The 18,978-nt window shown below is 37.9% G+C and overlaps 1 protein-coding gene across 1 annotated transcript; it reads left to right on the plus strand.

Moving 5' to 3' along the window:
- The first annotated feature begins 3,772 nt into the window (after positions 1-3,772).
- Positions 3,773-14,130, plus strand: DBR1 (debranching RNA lariats 1). The gene is made up of 8 exons (XM_004419329.3): positions 3,773-4,101; positions 4,729-4,853; positions 6,904-6,984; positions 8,812-8,897; positions 10,452-10,676; positions 12,354-12,434; positions 12,695-12,840; positions 13,245-14,130. The coding sequence occupies exons 1-8, from the start codon at positions 3,905-3,907 to the stop codon at positions 13,936-13,938; spliced, it is 1,635 nt and encodes a 544-aa protein (XP_004419386.2). The 5' UTR covers positions 3,773-3,904; the 3' UTR covers positions 13,939-14,130.
- Positions 14,131-18,978: the final 4,848 nt, after the last annotated feature.

An 18,978-nucleotide genomic window follows, 5' to 3' on the forward strand; every position in this document is an offset into this window, starting at 1 on the left:
TTCTTGTGTAAATAAGAGCTCTCTCTTTTCTCTATTATTTCTTTATTTATATCAGTATGGAATAATAGATTCCTACTTTATTCAATGGGCTATAATCTGTTACTATGATTATGCTTTTATTTTATTTTCTTTGCTGAGGAGGATTCACCCTGAGCTAGCATTTGTTGTTAATCTTCCTCTTTTTCTATGTGAGCCTCTGCCACAGCATGGCCACTGACAGATGAGCGGTGTAGGTCTGCACCAGGGAACTGAACCCAGGTCACCAAAGCTGAGCACACTGAACTTAACCACTAGGCCACCCGGGCTGGCCCTGATTATGCATTTTGATGCTGAAATTGTTTCAGATTCGGCCAGTGGAAAAACCCTCAATCGGCATTCCTTTGATGTCCCAGATTCTTTGAGCACTTCCTTGCTTTCTGGCACAAGATGATCCAGGCTCGTTTTGTACTTTCTCTGCCCTGGAATTAACCACTTGATTTGTTTTAGAGGAGAATGGTATTTAGAAACCAGAGTCTCGTTGTACCTAAGAAGTTTTATTAACGCCTGCTCAGCGTCACCACAGATTATGCTCTTTTCAGCATGTTTCCATAGTCAACATGTGGTTTCTTTTTTCATCTTGCTTGTTGTTGAGTGCCTCTATCTAGATACTGTCTTTGCTCTGAGAGAATCAGGGAATTTCTTTCCCACCAGATCTGAGACCTGTTTGTTTTCCCCATGGGACCACACACACAGTTCAAGCATCTACCTGTTCAGTGAGTGGCCCTTCACATTTGCAAAAAGAATGACCTTCATTGTTCCACAATCCATTTGCCTCCAACAACCTTCCCATTTCTCCTCATTCAGAATGGGAGACGGTGAGGCCTTCTATTTAGTTTGATTCTCTCTGGATTTGAGAAAGTCAGTGAGAATTCTTAAGTTTGCTGACTCACCAGTATGGCCTCTGGAAATGGGGTGTGGGATGGGAATAGAGTTAGGAGCTGAGCCATGATGCACTTCTTCATCACTATTCATAATCTTCCATTTCCTTCTTTGACCATTAGTTTTCGAATGTAATCTCATTAAGTTATTGTTTCCCATTGGCCACAAAAGAAGAAAATTCAAATTGACCGATATATTAAAATTTTGTTGTAAAATCTACATGGAAATCACGAGAAGATGGCATTGCACACCTAACAAAATGGGTAAATTTTAACAGACAGATAACACCAAGTGGTGTTGAGCATATGGAATAATTGGAATGCTCTTATATTACTTAGGAAAGTGTAAATTACCACAACCACTTGTAAACTGACACTATCTATTAAAGCTAAGCATATACCTACTCTATTACTGAGAGATTCCACTCCTGGACATAATCCAAGGGAAATAGGTGCTATGTCCACCAAAAGATTTTACAAGAATGTACATGGTGGCTTTATTCATAATAGCCCCAAATTAGAAACAATTCAAATGTTCTTCAAAAGAAAAATAGATAAATGAACTGTGGGATGTTCACACAGTAGAATACTACACAGCAATATGAAGCATCATGGATGAATCACACAGACATTAAGTGAAAGAAGCCAGACACAAAAGAGTACACAATATATACTAACATTTATATGAATTTTAAAAACAAGCAAAGCTGATCTATGGTGATAGAGGTTAGAATAGTGCTTTTTCTGGGGCAGCCCTGGTTGCCTAGTGGTTAAGTTTGGCATGCTCAGGTTCGGAGGCTCAGGTTCGGTTCCTGGGTGCTGACCTACACCGCTCATCAGCAGCCATGCTGTGGCCCCACCCCACATACAAAATAGAAGAAGATTGGCAACAGATGTTAGCTCAGGGCAAATCTTCCTGAAGCAAAAAAAAAAAAAAAAAAAAACAATAGTGCTTTTCCTTTGGGGCAAGGGGCTAGGCAGGAAGCACGAAGGAGTCTTTCAGAATGCTGGAAATACTTTATATCTTGAGATGGGTGGTAGTTATATGGGTGATTACATATGTAAAAACGCATCAAAATATGCACTTAAGATTTGATTTGTTCACGTTACTTTAAATTAGACCTCAATTAAAATTTTTTACATGGAGGAAAAAAAGGATCCAGAAAAAGACAATTCCTGTAGATTAAAAATCAAGTGGAAGGGCTGGCCCTGTGGCTTAGCGGTTAAGTGCGCATGCTCCACTGCTGGCGGCCCGGGTTCGGATCCCGGGCGTGCACCCACACACCGCTTCTCTGGCCATGCTGAGGCCGCATCCCACATACAGCAACTAGAAGGATGTGCAGCTATGACATACAACTATCTACTGGGGCTTTGGGGGGAAAAATAAATAAATAAAATCTTTAAAAAAAAAATCAAGTGGAAAAAGTTAAATTTAGCAATGTTGTAAAAAGCATCTGTTTTTATATATTTCAAAAATGCAATGCAGAAGGAAAATAAAATATTAAAAAATAATTGAAAATAGATTTCCATATTTTTCTACTCTTTTGATCAATTTAAATATTATGAAAATGATATCTTCCTTGTAAATTTGAAAGAAACTGCCCATAAATCACTCTGGGTACAACGACTTTCAATGGATTTACGTCTTTGACAACTTTTCCAGTGACTTCTTATTGTCATTGTTCTGTTTACATTTTCTGTTTCATTTTGAATTAATTTTGGTGTCTTTGCTCCTAGAATGTTGTTTATTTTATCTAGTTTTTAAAAAGATGAGCAGAGGGCCGGCCCCATGGCTTAGTGGTGAAGTGCACACGCTCCACTACTGGCTGCCCGGGTTCAGATCCAGGGCGCGAACGGACTCACTGCTTCTCCCGCCATGCTGAGGCCGCATCCCACATACAGCAACTAGAAGGACGTGCAGCTATGACATACAACTATCACCGGGGCTTTGGGGGAAAAAAAAATAAAATTATAAAAAGATGAGCAGAGATGGATTTATTATTCTCTGCATTATCTTGACTAGATTACTTTTCTTTTTTTTTTTTTTTTTTGCTGAGAAAGATTGGCCCTGGGCTAACATCTGTGCCCATCTTCCTCTACTTTATATGTGGCATGCCTGCCACAGCATGGCTTGATGAGTGGGGTGTAAGTCCGTGCCCAGTCTGAACCTGTGAACCCTGGGCCACCCAAGCGGAGTGTGCGAAATTAACCACTATGCCACCAGGCCGGCCTGTAGATTACTTTTCTTGATTAAATTATCCAGAGGTGTTTTATTTACTGGCTTGTTTCCTGTCTTAGCCACTCCTTCTTCAACTGTCAGTTTGGTCTTTTTCCCTCCTGGACGTTTTCGAGACATTCATCTGCTTTCATTGAGCCTGCAATCTAGTTATGCAAACAACTATTTGGTAGGAAAATGAGGAGTCCCCGGCCCCTTTAAAAAAAAAAAAAACTTGATAGTTTTAGAAACTCTTCGGGGAGATAGTTTTAAAATCCTCAGTGAGTTTTTAAGTTTTATTTTTAAATTACTTTTATTTTGGGGTGCCTTTTGAAAAATCTTTCATTTCTAATTCACTTTCAGGCAATTTGCCGTGAGAGGTTCGTCCTAGAAAATTAGCCAATCGCACCTGCTCACTTGTTTAGATTGGATTAATTTCACCAAACTAACTTCCTATTTCTGGGGATTTTATTTATTATTCTGGTTTTGTTTTTTATCATCTGTCAGACTGCTAGGACTCAAAGACCGGCGAAGACAGGCAAAGCCCAAGAGTCCATTGGAGAGCTCCCTGGGATCTTAGTGAATCCTTGCCCTTCCTGATCCCTCTCTCGCGAGACTTGGAAACCGGAAGTGAATTATATTGCGGGAGTCTCAACGTGGTGGCGGCTCAGTTAGTTAGTGTTGGCGGGAGCTGACCGATCTTCTGTGTCCGGCCTGGGCTAACTCTGGTCTAGGGGCTTGTGGGCAGCTCTCCCGACCTCGGGCGGGCAGGATGCGGGTGGCCGTGGCCGGCTGCTGCCACGGCGAGCTGGACAAGATCTACGAGACGCTGGCCCTGGCGGAGCGGCGCGGCCCGGGGCAGATAGACCTTCTGCTGTGCTGCGGCGACTTCCAGGCGGTGCGCAACGAGGCCGACCTGCGCTGCATGGCCGTGCCGCCCAAGTACCGCCACATGCAGACCTTCTACAGGTGAGGGGCGCGGCCGGGCCCTGGACCGGGCGGTGCGGGGGCCAGCGGCGGGGAGAGAACCGGGACTGCGATCGAATCCCCTCTGCCACTGACTAGCTGTCTCGCTTAGTTCCTGTCTTTGTTCAGGCTGTCTCTCTAGGAACTGGCCCTTAGTAAATGTCACTTTCCTTCTTTCCGTTCACGTGTCTTATGTGTTTCAGAAGAGATACAGATAACCTGTCAGCCTCTTCCTCCAGAGAAACCCGGGAGGGAGAAGCTGACAGGTTAATCTACCGTGTGCTTGATAGGACTCTGGGACTGGTTCATTGCAGGATCTGGAGTTTTCATTGGACGCCTGCTATTTGCTAGTCTCGGTTCTAGAAGCTGAGGCTATAGCGGTGAACCCGACCTGGTGAAACGTACACTCGCTTGAAACCCGAGGCGGCAGCTCTTCGTTCTTAAGGACAGGGATGGGTCCTGGGCAATTCGTTTAGAAAGAGCTTTTTAACTTTTTAGGATGAGCTCGGATTTTGCCTTCGGACCTTATTTTGCTTTTCTGCTATGCCTAGTTTTGTAGGCATGCCTAATTGCTTTTTTCTATGCCTGATTTCTGCTATGCCAACTGACAACTTTAGCCTTATGTTCTAGGTATTACTCTGGAGAGAAAAAGGCCCCAGTTCTCACAATCTTCATTGGAGGAAACCATGAAGCCTCAAATCATTTGCAAGAGTTACCCTATGGTGGCTGGGTGGCACCACACATTTATTATTTAGGTATGTGTTCCTGGATAACTTCTTGGTTTGATGGGATGGAAGAGCCTGTCAGGATTTGAATACTAGTTGGGCAGCATCTTGAAATGTATGGTGTTTGGGGAATGTCTCTTAATTTAAATAGTTAATTGTGGGGCTGGCCCGGTGGCGTAGTGATTAAGTTTGCATGCTCAGCTTTCACGGCCCAGGGTTCTCGGGGTTCGGGAGTGGACATACACACTGCTCATTAAGCCATACTGTGGTGGCGTCCCATATACAAAATAGAGGAAGATTGACAACAGATATTAGCTCAGGGCCAGTCTTCCTCACTAAGGAAAAAAAAAAAGTTAATCATGAAAATTTAATTAAAATAGTTAATTTAAGTAGTTACTCATAAAAATATGTCCATGCTTCATCTAGTGTTTTCAGCAAAAGTTAGTATAACTGCAAAGACCTTACACACTATTTGCAATCCTTTTATTTTTTCCTACTCTTTTTATTAAATTAAAAAAAACTTAAACTTTTAATAGTAGAAATTGTCAACCATACAGAAAAGTAGAGAACAGTATGATGAATCTTTGGACCTATTAACCGTCTTCAACAACCATTATTATTCTGCCATCCTTATTTCAACTCACACCCCCCTACACTTTTTTGTGGAAGAAGGTGAGGAGTATTTTAAAGCAATCCCAGTCATCAGATTATTTTGCCTGTAAATACTTAAGTACCTATTTTTAAGTGATTAGGAATTTTAAAAATACCACAACTGCAGTGCCATCATTATACCTAACTAAAGTAACATAATTCCTTATTATCTCTTGCCTAGTTTGTGTTCAGATTTCCTGATTATCACAAAGATATCTGCTTTACAGTTGATTTGTTCAAATGGGGTACAGACAAGTCTACACATTTCATTTGATTGTCATGATTCTGAAGTTTCTTAGACTATCACCATCCCCTTTCTGTCTCTCTCTTTGCCCCTATTGTGTTTATTTGTTGAAGAAAATGCGAAAATTTGTCTTGTAGAATTTCCTGCATTCTGGATGTAGCTCATTGGAATTTCTTATGTTATTTATTTATTGTGAGGAAGATCAGCCCTGAGCTAACATCCATGCCAATCCTTCCCTTTTTTTTTTGCTGAGGAAGACGGGCCCCAAGCCAATATCCACCGCCAATCCTCCTCCTTTTTTTCTTTTTTCCCTTTCTCTCCCCAAAGCCCCAGCAGACAGCTGCATGTCATAGCTGCACATCCTTCCAGCTGCTGCATGTGGGACGCTGCCCCAGCATGGCCAGACAAGTGGCGCGTCGGTGCGCGCCTGGGATCCGAACCAGGGCCGCCAGTAGCAGAGCATGTGCACCCAACCGCTAAGCCACCAGGCTGGCCCCTCTTATGTTATTTAACATGTTCCTTTTGTCCTCTGCATTTCCTATAATCTACATTTAGATTTATTAGATTAGAATGATTAGATTCAGGTTCAGTTTTAGTCCCTCTAAATTATACAGTCCTTTCGTCTCTTTATTTCAGTGTATATTTTTTCCAGAACTTTTTACAAGTTTTTCTAATGATGAAATCTAACTTCAGAAATTTAATTTCTTTACTTCATTACTGTTGGATCATCTTTTGACAACTGCAATATTGTGAAAAGATGAAATGGTCTGAAAATGATCAATCAGAAATGAAATATAGAAACTACAGGTTGTTTATACCTTGTACCTCTTGACTTTCAGATTTATAACACATAAATCCATCATAGGACATTTTCCCCTATTTTCTCCCACCCTTCCCCCATATTCCATTAGGTACCAGATTATGTCTATTTCCCTCTTAATATACTCTGTCTTATTTGTTCCTTCCTTTCTGCTTAGTCTCTTGGCTGATCTGCTCTAGGCCTCTCTTCCCTAGTCTACCTTATATATAGATGTATTACTGTGTAAAAGAGTAACCTCATCGTGATACTTAATTTTCAAATAATTTTAGGACTGCATGGAATTCCAGTCCTCTAAACTGTTCATTCAGTTAGTAAAGAGATTGCTTTTGCCTGTAGTAATTTTATTTAACTGTGTAATTTTTCAGGTTTGGCTGGTGTAGTAAAATACCGAGGCGTAAGAATTGGTGGAATCTCTGGTATTTTTAAATCTCATGACTATCGAAAAGGTATTGTTGTTCTGAGAATTGTTTTTACACTTTGGAACTTGCCTGCCCCACAGTCACTTAAGCATAGTATAAAGTTTGACTTTTTCATTGGATTTCTTCTATGAACTATTTTATTCTTAATTTTTTATTATAAAACATTTTATACATATGAAAATATAGAGAACACTAGAGCATGTTATTTGTGTATCCACCATCTAGTTTTATCAAGTCTTAGTATTTTGCCATTTTTAGTTTTGATTTTTAAGAAATAAAACAGTGTAGATATAGATCTAGTTGAAGTTTGTTGTTTATCTGTCCTCAATCCCAGTCCTCCCCTTATCCCTCCCTTTCCTCACTAGGCAGTCACTATTCTGAATTTGGTGTTATCATTCACTTAATTATTTTATATCATTACCGTATATGTAAGAGCTTTAAACAATGTATTATTTAGCATGTCTTAGACTTCATATACATTTATCATTTTGCCTGTATCTTTCTGCAACTTGCTTCTTTGTTTAATATGTTTTTGAAATCCATGTTGATACTTGTAACTCGAATCTATTGATTTTAATTTGTGAATAGTATTCTATTGTGTAAATATACCACACTGTACTCATTCATCCCACTATATCTGAATGAATTATACCTTGATTTTAAAGTTAAAGTAATAGCTGGGATTCACATTGATTTCAAAATTTCATAAATTAAGTTGGCAGCTAAAACTTACATGCTCAATATAATTGTTAAATCACAGTTCTGTTCCTTGCCGCCCCACTCCCCGTGGTTCTAAACTGTTGGCGTGGGCATACAAAAATAGGTTGTCTCCTACGTAGCAGGTGTGGGTACAAATTGAAACCACTCTTTGGAGGACAGTTGGTAATATCTGTGGATACTGTAAAAGTATTCTGACCCAGGAGTTCTACTTCCAGGAATTTATCTACAGATATATTCCACAAGTGCAAAATGGTATATGCAAATTTATTTATTTCAGCCTTGTTTGTAATAGCAAAAAGTAGAAACTAGTTAAATATATCATGATATAACTATACAATGTAGTGCTATGAAGCCATTAAAAAAAAAAAAGAAAAAAGAAGCTCTATGTGTAACTAATATGAAAAGAACTCCATAATAAGTTAAGTGGGGAAAAAAAAGGCACAGAACATGTATGAAGTATACTGCCATTTGTGTAAAAAAAGAAAAGATAAAGAAATACGTGCATTATGCGCATAGATGATATCCCTGGAATCAAATACTAAAACCTGATTAACAGTGGTTGCCTCTAGGTAGGGTTACTGATGGCTGGGAGACCAGAATAGGAGGACTCCCTTCCTTTTTTCTAGCAGTTTTACTGAGATTAAATTTATATACCGTTGTAAGTATACAATTCAGTGATTTTACTAAATTTATAGAGTTATGCACCCTTTACCACCATTCAAATTTGGCACATTTCTATCACCCCTGAAAGTTCTGTGCCTACCTGCAGTTAATCCCTGCTCCACCCCAGCCCTGGGCATCCACTGGTCTACTCTCCAGGAGGAATACTTTTTACTCTATACCTTTCTGATGGTATCTTTTAAGTTTTAAACCAAGTGATTAAATAATGTATTCCAAATTAAATATAATTTCATTTTAAAAATGATAAGCCCCCCCCCCAATTATTTGGATTTATAATTTGTGATCACTTATTAGTAGAAAATAGCAGCATATTAAGAGCAGTGTTTTTTATAAAATTTTTAAGAACCAAAAGCATTGATGACAAACAGCAGTTTTGGAGAAGTGTGTGTGTGTATTTGTATTTGCAGTATTTAAGGGAGTTGAATATAGCCTCTCTCTCTTCTTCAATTTAAGGTCATTTTGAGTGCCCCCCTTATGATGCAGCTACAATAAGGAGTGTATATCATGTGAGAAATATTGAAGTCTATAAGTTAAAACAGGTATGTCAAAAGTGCATTACAGCAGACTTGAAAAAAATTTTAAGTAATTCTGTACCAAAATGATCAAAATACAAGAAGAGCTTCATTCAGTGTTTCTGAAATTTGGATCTCAAGTTGGTTTTAGGAGGTTTGCAGATGAACATTTTTTAATTTTAATGGTCATAAATTTATTTCAGTGAGTAATAATAAAATAAAACATTTAATCCATGATTTCAAATATTATTTCTTAGGGTAAGGTTAAAGAATATATATTGGAATAAAGTGATACTTTAAAGAAAATACTAAAATATTTTATTTTAAATAATAGTAATTAAATAATGGTATTAAATGGAAAATAAATATAGTAAAGATGATGGAGGATATGGGAACATTGTAAAGGTGATATCAAAACACTGGCTTAATTGGAGAGTAGGTGAAATTAGGTTTTTGTTTGAGAACCTACTCATGCTCGACACTTGGCTAAGCAGTTTTCACACATGATAATTCATATAATCGCCACTCAGATTCTGTGAGATGGGTGTTGCTCTAACTTCGTCACGTTAAAGGTGAGAGGCCAAGGCTCAGATAGCTAAGGAACCTGCCCAGGATTTCCCAAGTACTGGAGTGGTAGAGCCTGCCTGCCTGCACCCGGGCCCTTCCCACTGTACCGCACAGCCTCTAGAGGAGCATCAGGATGCTCGCGGGCATTTCTTTTGTGCCCTGTTCATAATAGTTCCTTACCTGGAAGGCTTTTTCCTTTCATCCATCAAAATCCTACTCAGCTTAGATAGCAGCTTCCTCTCCTGAAGACCCAGTGTAGAATCTACTTCCCAACCAGTGTTCTAGTTTAGAGTCATCACCCTTCTCTGAATTTTCATTGCACTTATTGCCCATACCAGTTATTCAGTGGTTAGTCATATCTATCTTCTATTTTGTATTGTTTTAAACAGTTATTTTATTTTACTGTGGTTTCCAAGTATTTTTGTTTCAGATTACTTAAAGGTGCTGGAGATGAATGAAGTAAGGAGTATATTTTGTGTCCTCTCCATGAAGACACCAGCCTCTTTAAATACCTCTAATGTAATTTCTATAGTTAACAGAGGGTTTTTTGGTGTATACTATATGAGTCCATTAGAAAAAAAAATGGAATCTATCTTTAAGTTTACTGTATTAATCACATTAAAGTTCTCATGAAATCTGGTGTCTCTGGATCTTGAAACAGTAGTTTCTTTACTAAAAGGGAAAAGAACAATGGTTATTATATATTTTAGAAACTCAGTGCTAAAGACCATAGCTGATTGGCAGTCTAATCAGAGTGTGTCTCTGTAGACCTGCCTTGCCGTGGAAGATGAGGATGGTTTGTGAGGCAGAGAGAAAGTGGTTTCTCTTTGCCTAGAAGAGTGAGTAGCTTAGTATTTCTGTGACTTCATTAAATAGAGTGCGCTTAGAGTGAATTACACAGAAATCTAGAGATCTCAGTGGGTAAGTGGTTGTGTGGTGGTGGAGAGAAGGGAGGGGATTGCCTTTGGTTAATCTGTTTTTGAGAGGTTTCTTTCTTTTCTTTTTCCGTTCAAGCTGAAGCAGCCTATGGACATATTCTTATCTCACGATTGGCCCAGAAGTATATATCATTATGGAAATAAGAAGCAACTTCTTAAGACTAAATCTTTTTTCCGACAAGAGGTGGAAAATAACACGTTAGGAAGTCCTGCTGCCTCAGAGCTTTTAGAGCACTTAAAACCTGCTTATTGGTTTTCTGCACACCTTCATGTGAAATTTGCAGCCTTGATGCAGCATCAGGTAGAAAATAAAGTATTTATTCTTTCACTTAACAAACACTTTTTGAACATCTATGGGCTAGGCAATATTGGCACAGTTGTAAAATTAGAGAAAAAAAATCAAAGATAACTTTCCTTTTGTGAATAGCTCAATATCCAGTGGGGGGAAGAGGCAAGCAAGTAGTTATAAAATAGTGTAATAGGTTTGTGATAAAAAGCTAGGATACCATGGCAGTACCTAAGGCACACTGTGGTGAGATGGGGATGTGGATAGGGAGAAGAAGCGTTAGAGAGGGCTTTCCTAAGGAATCGATGGTGCCAGGAAGAAGTAGATTGTAAGGGTAATCTAGGTAGAGGGACCAACATGTGCAAAGGCTAGAGGTCCGGGAGTGTGGTGCATTTGGGGAACTGCAGCTAGTCCTATGGCTGAGGCGTAGGGAGAGATGAAGCTGGGAGAAGATCATAACTGCCTTCTGGGCCATGCTCTGGAGTTTGGGTTTTAACCAGAAGGTGATGGGGAAAGTTGGAGAGTGATGAAATCGGATTTTCATTTTAGAAAGATGAGTGTGGCAGCAGTTTTGCTGTGGGTTAGAGTCATGTACAATGGGAGGTGGAGGAGGCTATTTAAGCAAAAGATAGGGTGTAACTTAAGGCAAGGAGGGAACACAGAGTGAGGCAGGTTCTAGAGGGATCTGGGGGGAAGAATCATCAGGATTTGGGGACAGAGGGAGAAGAGTTTGGATGACTCCCAGAGTTTTCCTTGTAACTGCATGGATGACGGTGCTTGATGGAAGGTAGAGAATAAATATGTGCTTATGATTAGGCTTTTATGGAAATGTGCGGTTCTTCCTTTCATCTCCAATTCTGACTGAACTCTGACTTTCCTATAAAGTATTCCAAAGGGAGAACGTTTAGAAAATGCTGGGTTAACGAAGTTAGAGATTTCTTCCCTGAGGCTTCTGTAAAATTTCTGAGAGTTTTTAATGTGCTAATGGGCATTTCCTTCCTCCAGGAGTGGGATGTGGTGTGCAGATCCTTTGTCTGTTTGTTGTCAACCCTTGTTCCCACCCTCAACCCCAGGCAACCACTAATCTACTTTGTGTCTTGATGGATTTGCCTTTTCTGAACATTTCGTATAAATGTAATCATAAAATATATAGTCTTTGGCATCTGGTTTCTTTCATTTTCTTGTTTTTGAGTTTCATTCATGTTGTAGCATGTATGAGCATTTCTTTCATTTTTATTGTTGAATAGTATTTCATTCTATATTGTATCTACTTTTGGTGTTGTATCTAAGAAATTTTTGCCTAACCCAAGGTTATGAAGATTTTCTTCTATGATTTCTTCTAAAAGTTGTATAATTTTAGCTCTGCCAGTTTACTTTTAAGCTCTTCTGTTATCTTGAATCCTTGTGTTACATGCTTTGATTCATGTGTGGTGTATGCTTTGATTTAACATTATCATCATCATTAGTTTCTGCCTTGACTTTTGTAAGGAAATTGAAGCCCAGAGAGTTTAAGTGCCTTGCCCATCATCGCACGGTGGATGTAGAACTAACTTGTTTTGGAAAAGTAACAGTTGTTCCTTTGACACACAATTTAGGAGTATGTGTAACAAAGATCACTTCCATCCTATTCAATGTATGAATTACCTGTGATGTTTTAACATTCTTTCTTAAATCATGGTTCATGTTGTCTAGGCCAAGGATAAAGGACAGACTGGCAAAAAAACCAAATTTTTAGCCTTGGACAAATGCTTACCACATAGAGACTTTCTTCAGGTAAAAAGAAAATGAAGTAACTTTGCAATATAGTTTTACTCTTCCAATGATTAAAAAAAATATTAATTTTCCTTTCCTAAATTATTAATTTATGCTTTTTGTAATTGATGTATTCTGAGAATTCTTTGAGAATATTTAAGTTACAGTAATGTTTTTAGGCTACTAAATTAAATTCCTTTTAAATTTTATTGTTATATTGAAATTCTTAGAATATTAAAAAGAGATATGTATTTCTTAAAATTACCAATTTCTTCCTGTAGGTAATAGAAATAGAACATGACCCCAGTGCTCCTGATTACTTGGAGTATGATATTGAATGGCTCACTGTTCTCAGGGCTACTAACGATCTTATTAATGTGACTGGGCGCCTGTGGAATATGCCTGAAAATAATGGCCTGCATACAAGGTAAGTCTAATCTTATTCAGGACTTGCTCTCTCCATTGCATGAAATTTTTCTCCCCCCCACTTTTTTTTTTGTATCAAAGGAATTACTGTTAAATGAGTGTAAGAACAATTCAAGGTCTACAAGAAAATGGACTGTTGAGCACCAACCCAAATTAAGTATACGTGGAGATTTGGTTCACACATTAAAGTAATTTATACTTGTTTGGGTGTGACTTAGGGACAGCTTTTTCTAAGAATTGTTTTTATTTCAAAATGGTCCTTTGCTAAATTAACTATTTTTACTAAATGGAATTCAGATATGTGGTTTATTTTTTATCCTTGCCCCTGAAGTCCATAGTTAGATTTCATCATTTACTGTCTGAGGCTGATAAAATATAAAAAGCTGTTGGTTTGGACTTTTATAGGTGGGATTATAGTGCAACAGAAGAAGCTATGAATGAAGTATTGGAAAAACTGAATCATGACCTCAAAGTTCTATGTAACTTTAGCGTGACAGCTGCTTGTTACGACCCAAGCAAGCCACAGACACAAATGCAGTTGGCTCATAGGATCAATCCTCAGACTACTGAATTTTGTGCCCAACTTGGCATCACCGACATTAATGTCAGACTTCAGAAGGCCAAGGAAGAACAGCAATTGTGTGGTGAATATGAAGAGCAGGATGACGTGGAGAGTAATAACTCTGGAGAAGACCCCAGTGATTACAACACAGATACGTCTGCCCTGTCCTCTGTTAATCCTGATGAGATAATGTTAGACGAAGAAGAGGAAGATGAAGATAGTCTTGTAAGTGCACATAGTGACATGAATACACAATCGGTAGAACCTTCTTCTGATCCAGCTTCTGACTTTTCTGGAAGTTTCTCTGATGTCAGGATCTTGCCAGGTTCCATGGTTGTATCTTCTGACGATACATTGGGTTCCCCAGTTGGCAGAGAGAGGAAGACTGGTGAGGCTGTGGAGTCAGGAGATGGAAAGGACTTAACTGAGGTGCCACTGAAGAGACTAAGTGATGAACATGAACCTGAACCAAGAAAGAAAATTAAGAGGAGGAATCAAGCCATCTATGCTGCAGTGGATGATGATGATGCAGCCTGAGACAATTTCCTTGTCTTCATGTTATGTGTAGATATGTGATCTTTGAGACCATATTTTTAGAGTTGGATTTTTGACTCAAGACTTAACTTTTAATAATGAAATTATGTAAGAGAATTTTAATTAGGTATGGACTTTGTCTTTAGGCCTTTTTGTATGTTTCAGATGCAAACATATTAAAATTTTGTATATTTACCTGATTGAGTACCTTTTTTGGAAGACATATATCACTCACTTTCATTTTTTCAGCAAACACTTATTAAACACCTACTCGTGCCAGGCCTTTTTCTATAAGATGGCACCATAAAGATGAGTAAGACAGGGATTTTTGCCTTCAGGGAGTTACTACTACTGTAAATATTTTGGTGAATAAAATATAGTATATTTATATTTGTTTTAAAAAATTAAGTCATTATTGTATATATAGTTATGTATGCTTTCTTTACATTTATTATAAATATTTTCCATGGTCAGCTCTTAATGTCTGTCGAATATAATTGGAATTGAAGGTGGTACATAAGATTTCAGGAAGTAAATTACTTTAAAAACTAAGATTGGTAAACATAAAATTATATACTTAATTGCTGAGATTAATATAACGCTGTTGACTTTGGCATATTATATTTTAGCTTTAGCTTTAATTTTAATGTGACTGTAGTAACTGTGTACAGGTCATTTTTGGCATAGTTCCGCTCAGTATTAATTACTCGCTTAGATTGTGTTGCACAAATGCTGCCCCTCATGCTGCATAATGGGTTGCTAGTATTAAAGTATGTTTAAACATCAGTGTGGAAAAATTACACCTCTGTTCTGTCTCTGGTTAAAATGCCTGGGCCACCCGAGGAGATGGTTGCTCTGCAGTTTGGATCAGGAGTCATGGAATCCAAGGACTGTTCCAGGATCTCATCATCCCATAGCAGGCCAGATCCTGGAGCCAACCTAGGATGATGTAGCAGTTGGCTTCCATCTTGTCAGCATGTGACTTGAAAAAGGTCTAGGACTTCGGGTTTTTATCTTTATTGCCTTCCATTTTTTGCTTGCTTTCTTTTTTGGGTTGAATATTTAATTCACTTATTTTAATTCTCATTATTTACATAAAGTATTTAAAAGCTATGGATTTCCCTTATTACTGATTTAATTGAATCTCATGAATTCTGATATTTAGTGTTTTTTTCCTAGAAATTCTTTTTTTTTTTTTGTGAGGAAGATCACCCCTGAGCTAACATCTGCCAATCCTCCTCTTTTTGCTGAGGAAGACTGGCCCTGGGCTAACATCCATGCCCATCTTCCTCTACCTTATATGGGACGCCGCCACAGCATGGCTTGACAAGTGGTGTGTCAGTGCGTGCCCAGGATCTGAACCGGCGAAACCTGGGCCGCTGCAGTGGAGCGCGTGCACTTAACCATTTGTGCCACCAGGCCGGCCCCTAGAAATTCTTTTTTTTTTTTTTTTTTAAGGATTTTTTAAATTTATTTTTTCCCCCAAATCCCCAGTAGATAGTTGTATGTCATAGCTGCACAACCTTCTAGTTGCTGTATGTGGGACGTGGCCTCAGCATGGCCGGAGAAGCAGTGCGTTGGTGCGTGCCCGGGATCCGAACCCGGGCCGCCAGCAGCGGAGCGCACGCACTTAACCGCTAAGCCACGGGGCCAGCCCATAGAAATTCTTAATAAAAGCAGAAAGTAATTAAATGTAAAATAAATTATAATAGAGTTAATAAATGGTGGTTCCCAAAAAGGAAGACAATCCTCTAGCTTACCCAATCAAGAAAGAAAGTAAACACAAATACCAAAAAATAAATAAAAGAGAGAAATAGTCTGAAACAGGATGTTCAAACAAACAAACATAAGATTACTCTGCATAACTTGGTACAAATAAATTTGATAAACATTAATTTCCTTGGAAAATAGAATTTACTGAAATTCATCCTCATCATACTTTGTAGAGATGCAAAGTGAAAAAAATTTCCATAGAAGGAATAGAGAAAGTTATCAAAGGATTATTCCCACAAAAAAGCATTTGGCCTAGGTGGTTTCAGGAGGAAACTACCAAATTTTTAAAGGCCAAATAATCCCTAATATTATTTAAACTGTTTCAAAATATAGAAAATAAAGGAAAGTTTACAACTTCTTTTTTATGAGGCAAGTATAACACTGATACCTAAATCTGATAAAGATTGCAAAACACCCACCACAAACCAATCACATATTTGAATATTGATGTAAAAGTTCTAAATAAAATATTAGCAAACAATCTAGCACATTTTGAGATGACATAGCGTGACTGCTTCAAAGATAGTTCAATATTAGGAAGTCTGTTCAGATGATTCACATTTTAATAGATCTAAGGACAAACATGATTTTCTCCATGGATGGTAAAAAGACCTTTGACAAAATTCAATGCCCATTTCTCACTTAAAAAATAAAATCAAGCACCTTGTTTTATAGGGAAACACTATAAGCATTTCCATCAAAGTTAGGGAACAAGAAGAGGACACCCACTACTTCCACTACGTTTTAATATATTGGTGGAAAGAGCAAGACAATCAGAGAAAAGAAAACAATGAGGGGAGTCAGAACTGCAAAGGAAGAAGCATCTATCTACAGATGACCCAAAAGTTTAGGTGGAAAAAAGGAAATCAAAACTAAAACTAATATGGTAAAATAAGTACATAAAGTAATGTATTAGATAACAAGATATAAAATTAACATACAAACCAATAGTTTTCACATACACAATTACTAGTGAGTGACATGATATAAACAACAACAAAATGAAATATCTAGCAAGAAATGTGCAAAACCTATAATGAGGAAAATCTTAAAATACACTTAAAGATACAAATGTAGACTTGAACTAATGGAAAAACATCTCTTATTCTTGGATAGATAGACTCAACATTTTAAAGATGCCAATTCTCCCCAAGTTATTATGTAACTTCATGATCCTAATCAAAATATCAATATATATTTTATTTTGTTTGTTTTTCTGGAGCTAAATTGATTTTAAAGTTCATGTGGAGAAATAAGTTAGAACAGACAGGAAAATCCCAAAAAAGAGCAATGAAGGCATGCTGGCCATATCAACTATCACAACATACTATAAAGCCTCTATAATTAAAACAATGTAGGTCTGGTGTATGAACGGACAGACCAATAGAACAGAAAGACCAGAAATAGGCCCAAACATATATGAAATTTTGGTATATGATTTAAATGGCGTCTCAAATCACTGAGGAAAAAGATGACATTTTAAATAAATAGGGTTGGATCTCTGGATATCCATAAGGAAAGAAAGAAACTTGGCTTAATACATATATACCAAAATTAACTCCAAATAGATCAGAAATCTAAATGTGAAGAATGAAACCATATAAATACCAGATGAAAACATGGGTAAATTTCCTCATAACTGGAACTGAGCAAAGCCTTTGTAACTATCTCAAAATCAATATAGTAAAAGACTGATACATTTTGACTATATCCAAAAATTAGATAACTTTTGCATGGCAGAACAAAACACATCATAAACAATGTTAAGAGATAAACAATAAACTGGAAGAATACATTGCAACTCATGTCACAATCAATGAGCTCATTCTTTGCAAAATATGAAGCACTCTTTATATAGACCCAGTAATTAGACTTCTAGGAATAGATCCTAAGACACATCACGAATAAAAGGAGGCAGAAGCACAAGAGTATTCGTCGTAGCGTTATTTGTAATAGAAAAGTTAGAAACAATCTCAATGTTCACCAGCAGAGAATTAGTTGACGAACACTCAATGGAGTAATATGCAGCGTTAAAAAAGAATGTGGGACACAAAAACTTCTACATGAATGTTTATAGCAGCATTATTCATGATAGCCAAAAAGTAGAAATAACCCAAACGTCCATCAACTAATGAATGGATAGATAAGATATATATTCACATAATGGAATATTATTCAGCAATAAAAAGAAATGAAGTACTGACACATGCTACAACATGGATCAACCTTGAAAACATCATGCTAAGAGAAAGAAGCCAGACGCAGAAAACCACATGTTGTATGATTCCCATTTAAACAAAATGTCCAAAATAGACCAATAAATAGAGACAGAAAGTAGAAAATTGGTTGCCTAGGGCTGGGAGAAGGGAGTGGGGCATAATGAGGATAATGACCGGTCATGGATACAGAGTTTCTTTTTGGGCTGATAAAAATGTTCCAAAAGTAGATTATGGTGATGGTTACACCACTCTGTGAATGAACTAAAAACCACTGAGTTCTACACTTAAGAATAGGAGATCCCCATGAACTGATATGGAGTGAGTTTCAGGTTACTGAGTTACTTTTCATACTAAGTAAAAAAAGCAAGGTGTAGAGCGGTGTATATTTTATGTTCACTTCCTTGTCTTGCTTTTTTTCTTTTAATTTTGAATGTATAAAATATTTACATGTTTCAAAAGTCAAAACTATATAAAAAGGTATTCTCAGAGATGTCTTGCTCCCATTTGAACAACCCTTCACCCTGTTATTCCCTCCTGAAATCTTTTCCTTAGTTTCTAGTTTATCCTGGTGTCCTAAATGGTGATATTGCAGGTGAACCTTTAAAATGGTGGAAACCCAAAACTTATAAGTTGTAGAGGTGATTGATTTTCGGTCTGCAAGCATCCATTCCTTTTTCCGGGAGTAGATTCTTTGGGGATCACATCCGCTGCACTGGTGTCCTGCCCTCACCTGTCCAAGGGCGGTCATATGACTCAGGTTATACCAGTTGGATGCTCCTTCCTTGGAATATGAATCCTGGTCAGAGAGATAAAAAGAGGAAAATGGTTGGTGCTCATTAGTTGCAGCGGCAGTACCCTGACAAAACTGGTGAGGACTTTCTACTATCTATTGTTCAGCCCCAGAATTGCTCTTTTCTTAGCCTAGTGTTTCAGCCTTCCTTTCATCTTCTAATCCCAAATTCCCCATCTCCTTATCTCCCTTGTTTAGCCAGCGTGAGTTTTGGTGCTGGAAACCAAAATACCCTGAGTGATACACATGTCCCTGAGTGTT

The sequence above is a fragment of the Ceratotherium simum genome, chromosome 5 (genome assembly GCF_057802395.1).
Source record: "Ceratotherium simum simum isolate JZ-2026a chromosome 5, ASM5780239v1, whole genome shotgun sequence".
NCBI lineage: Eukaryota > Metazoa > Chordata > Mammalia > Perissodactyla > Rhinocerotidae > Ceratotherium > Ceratotherium simum.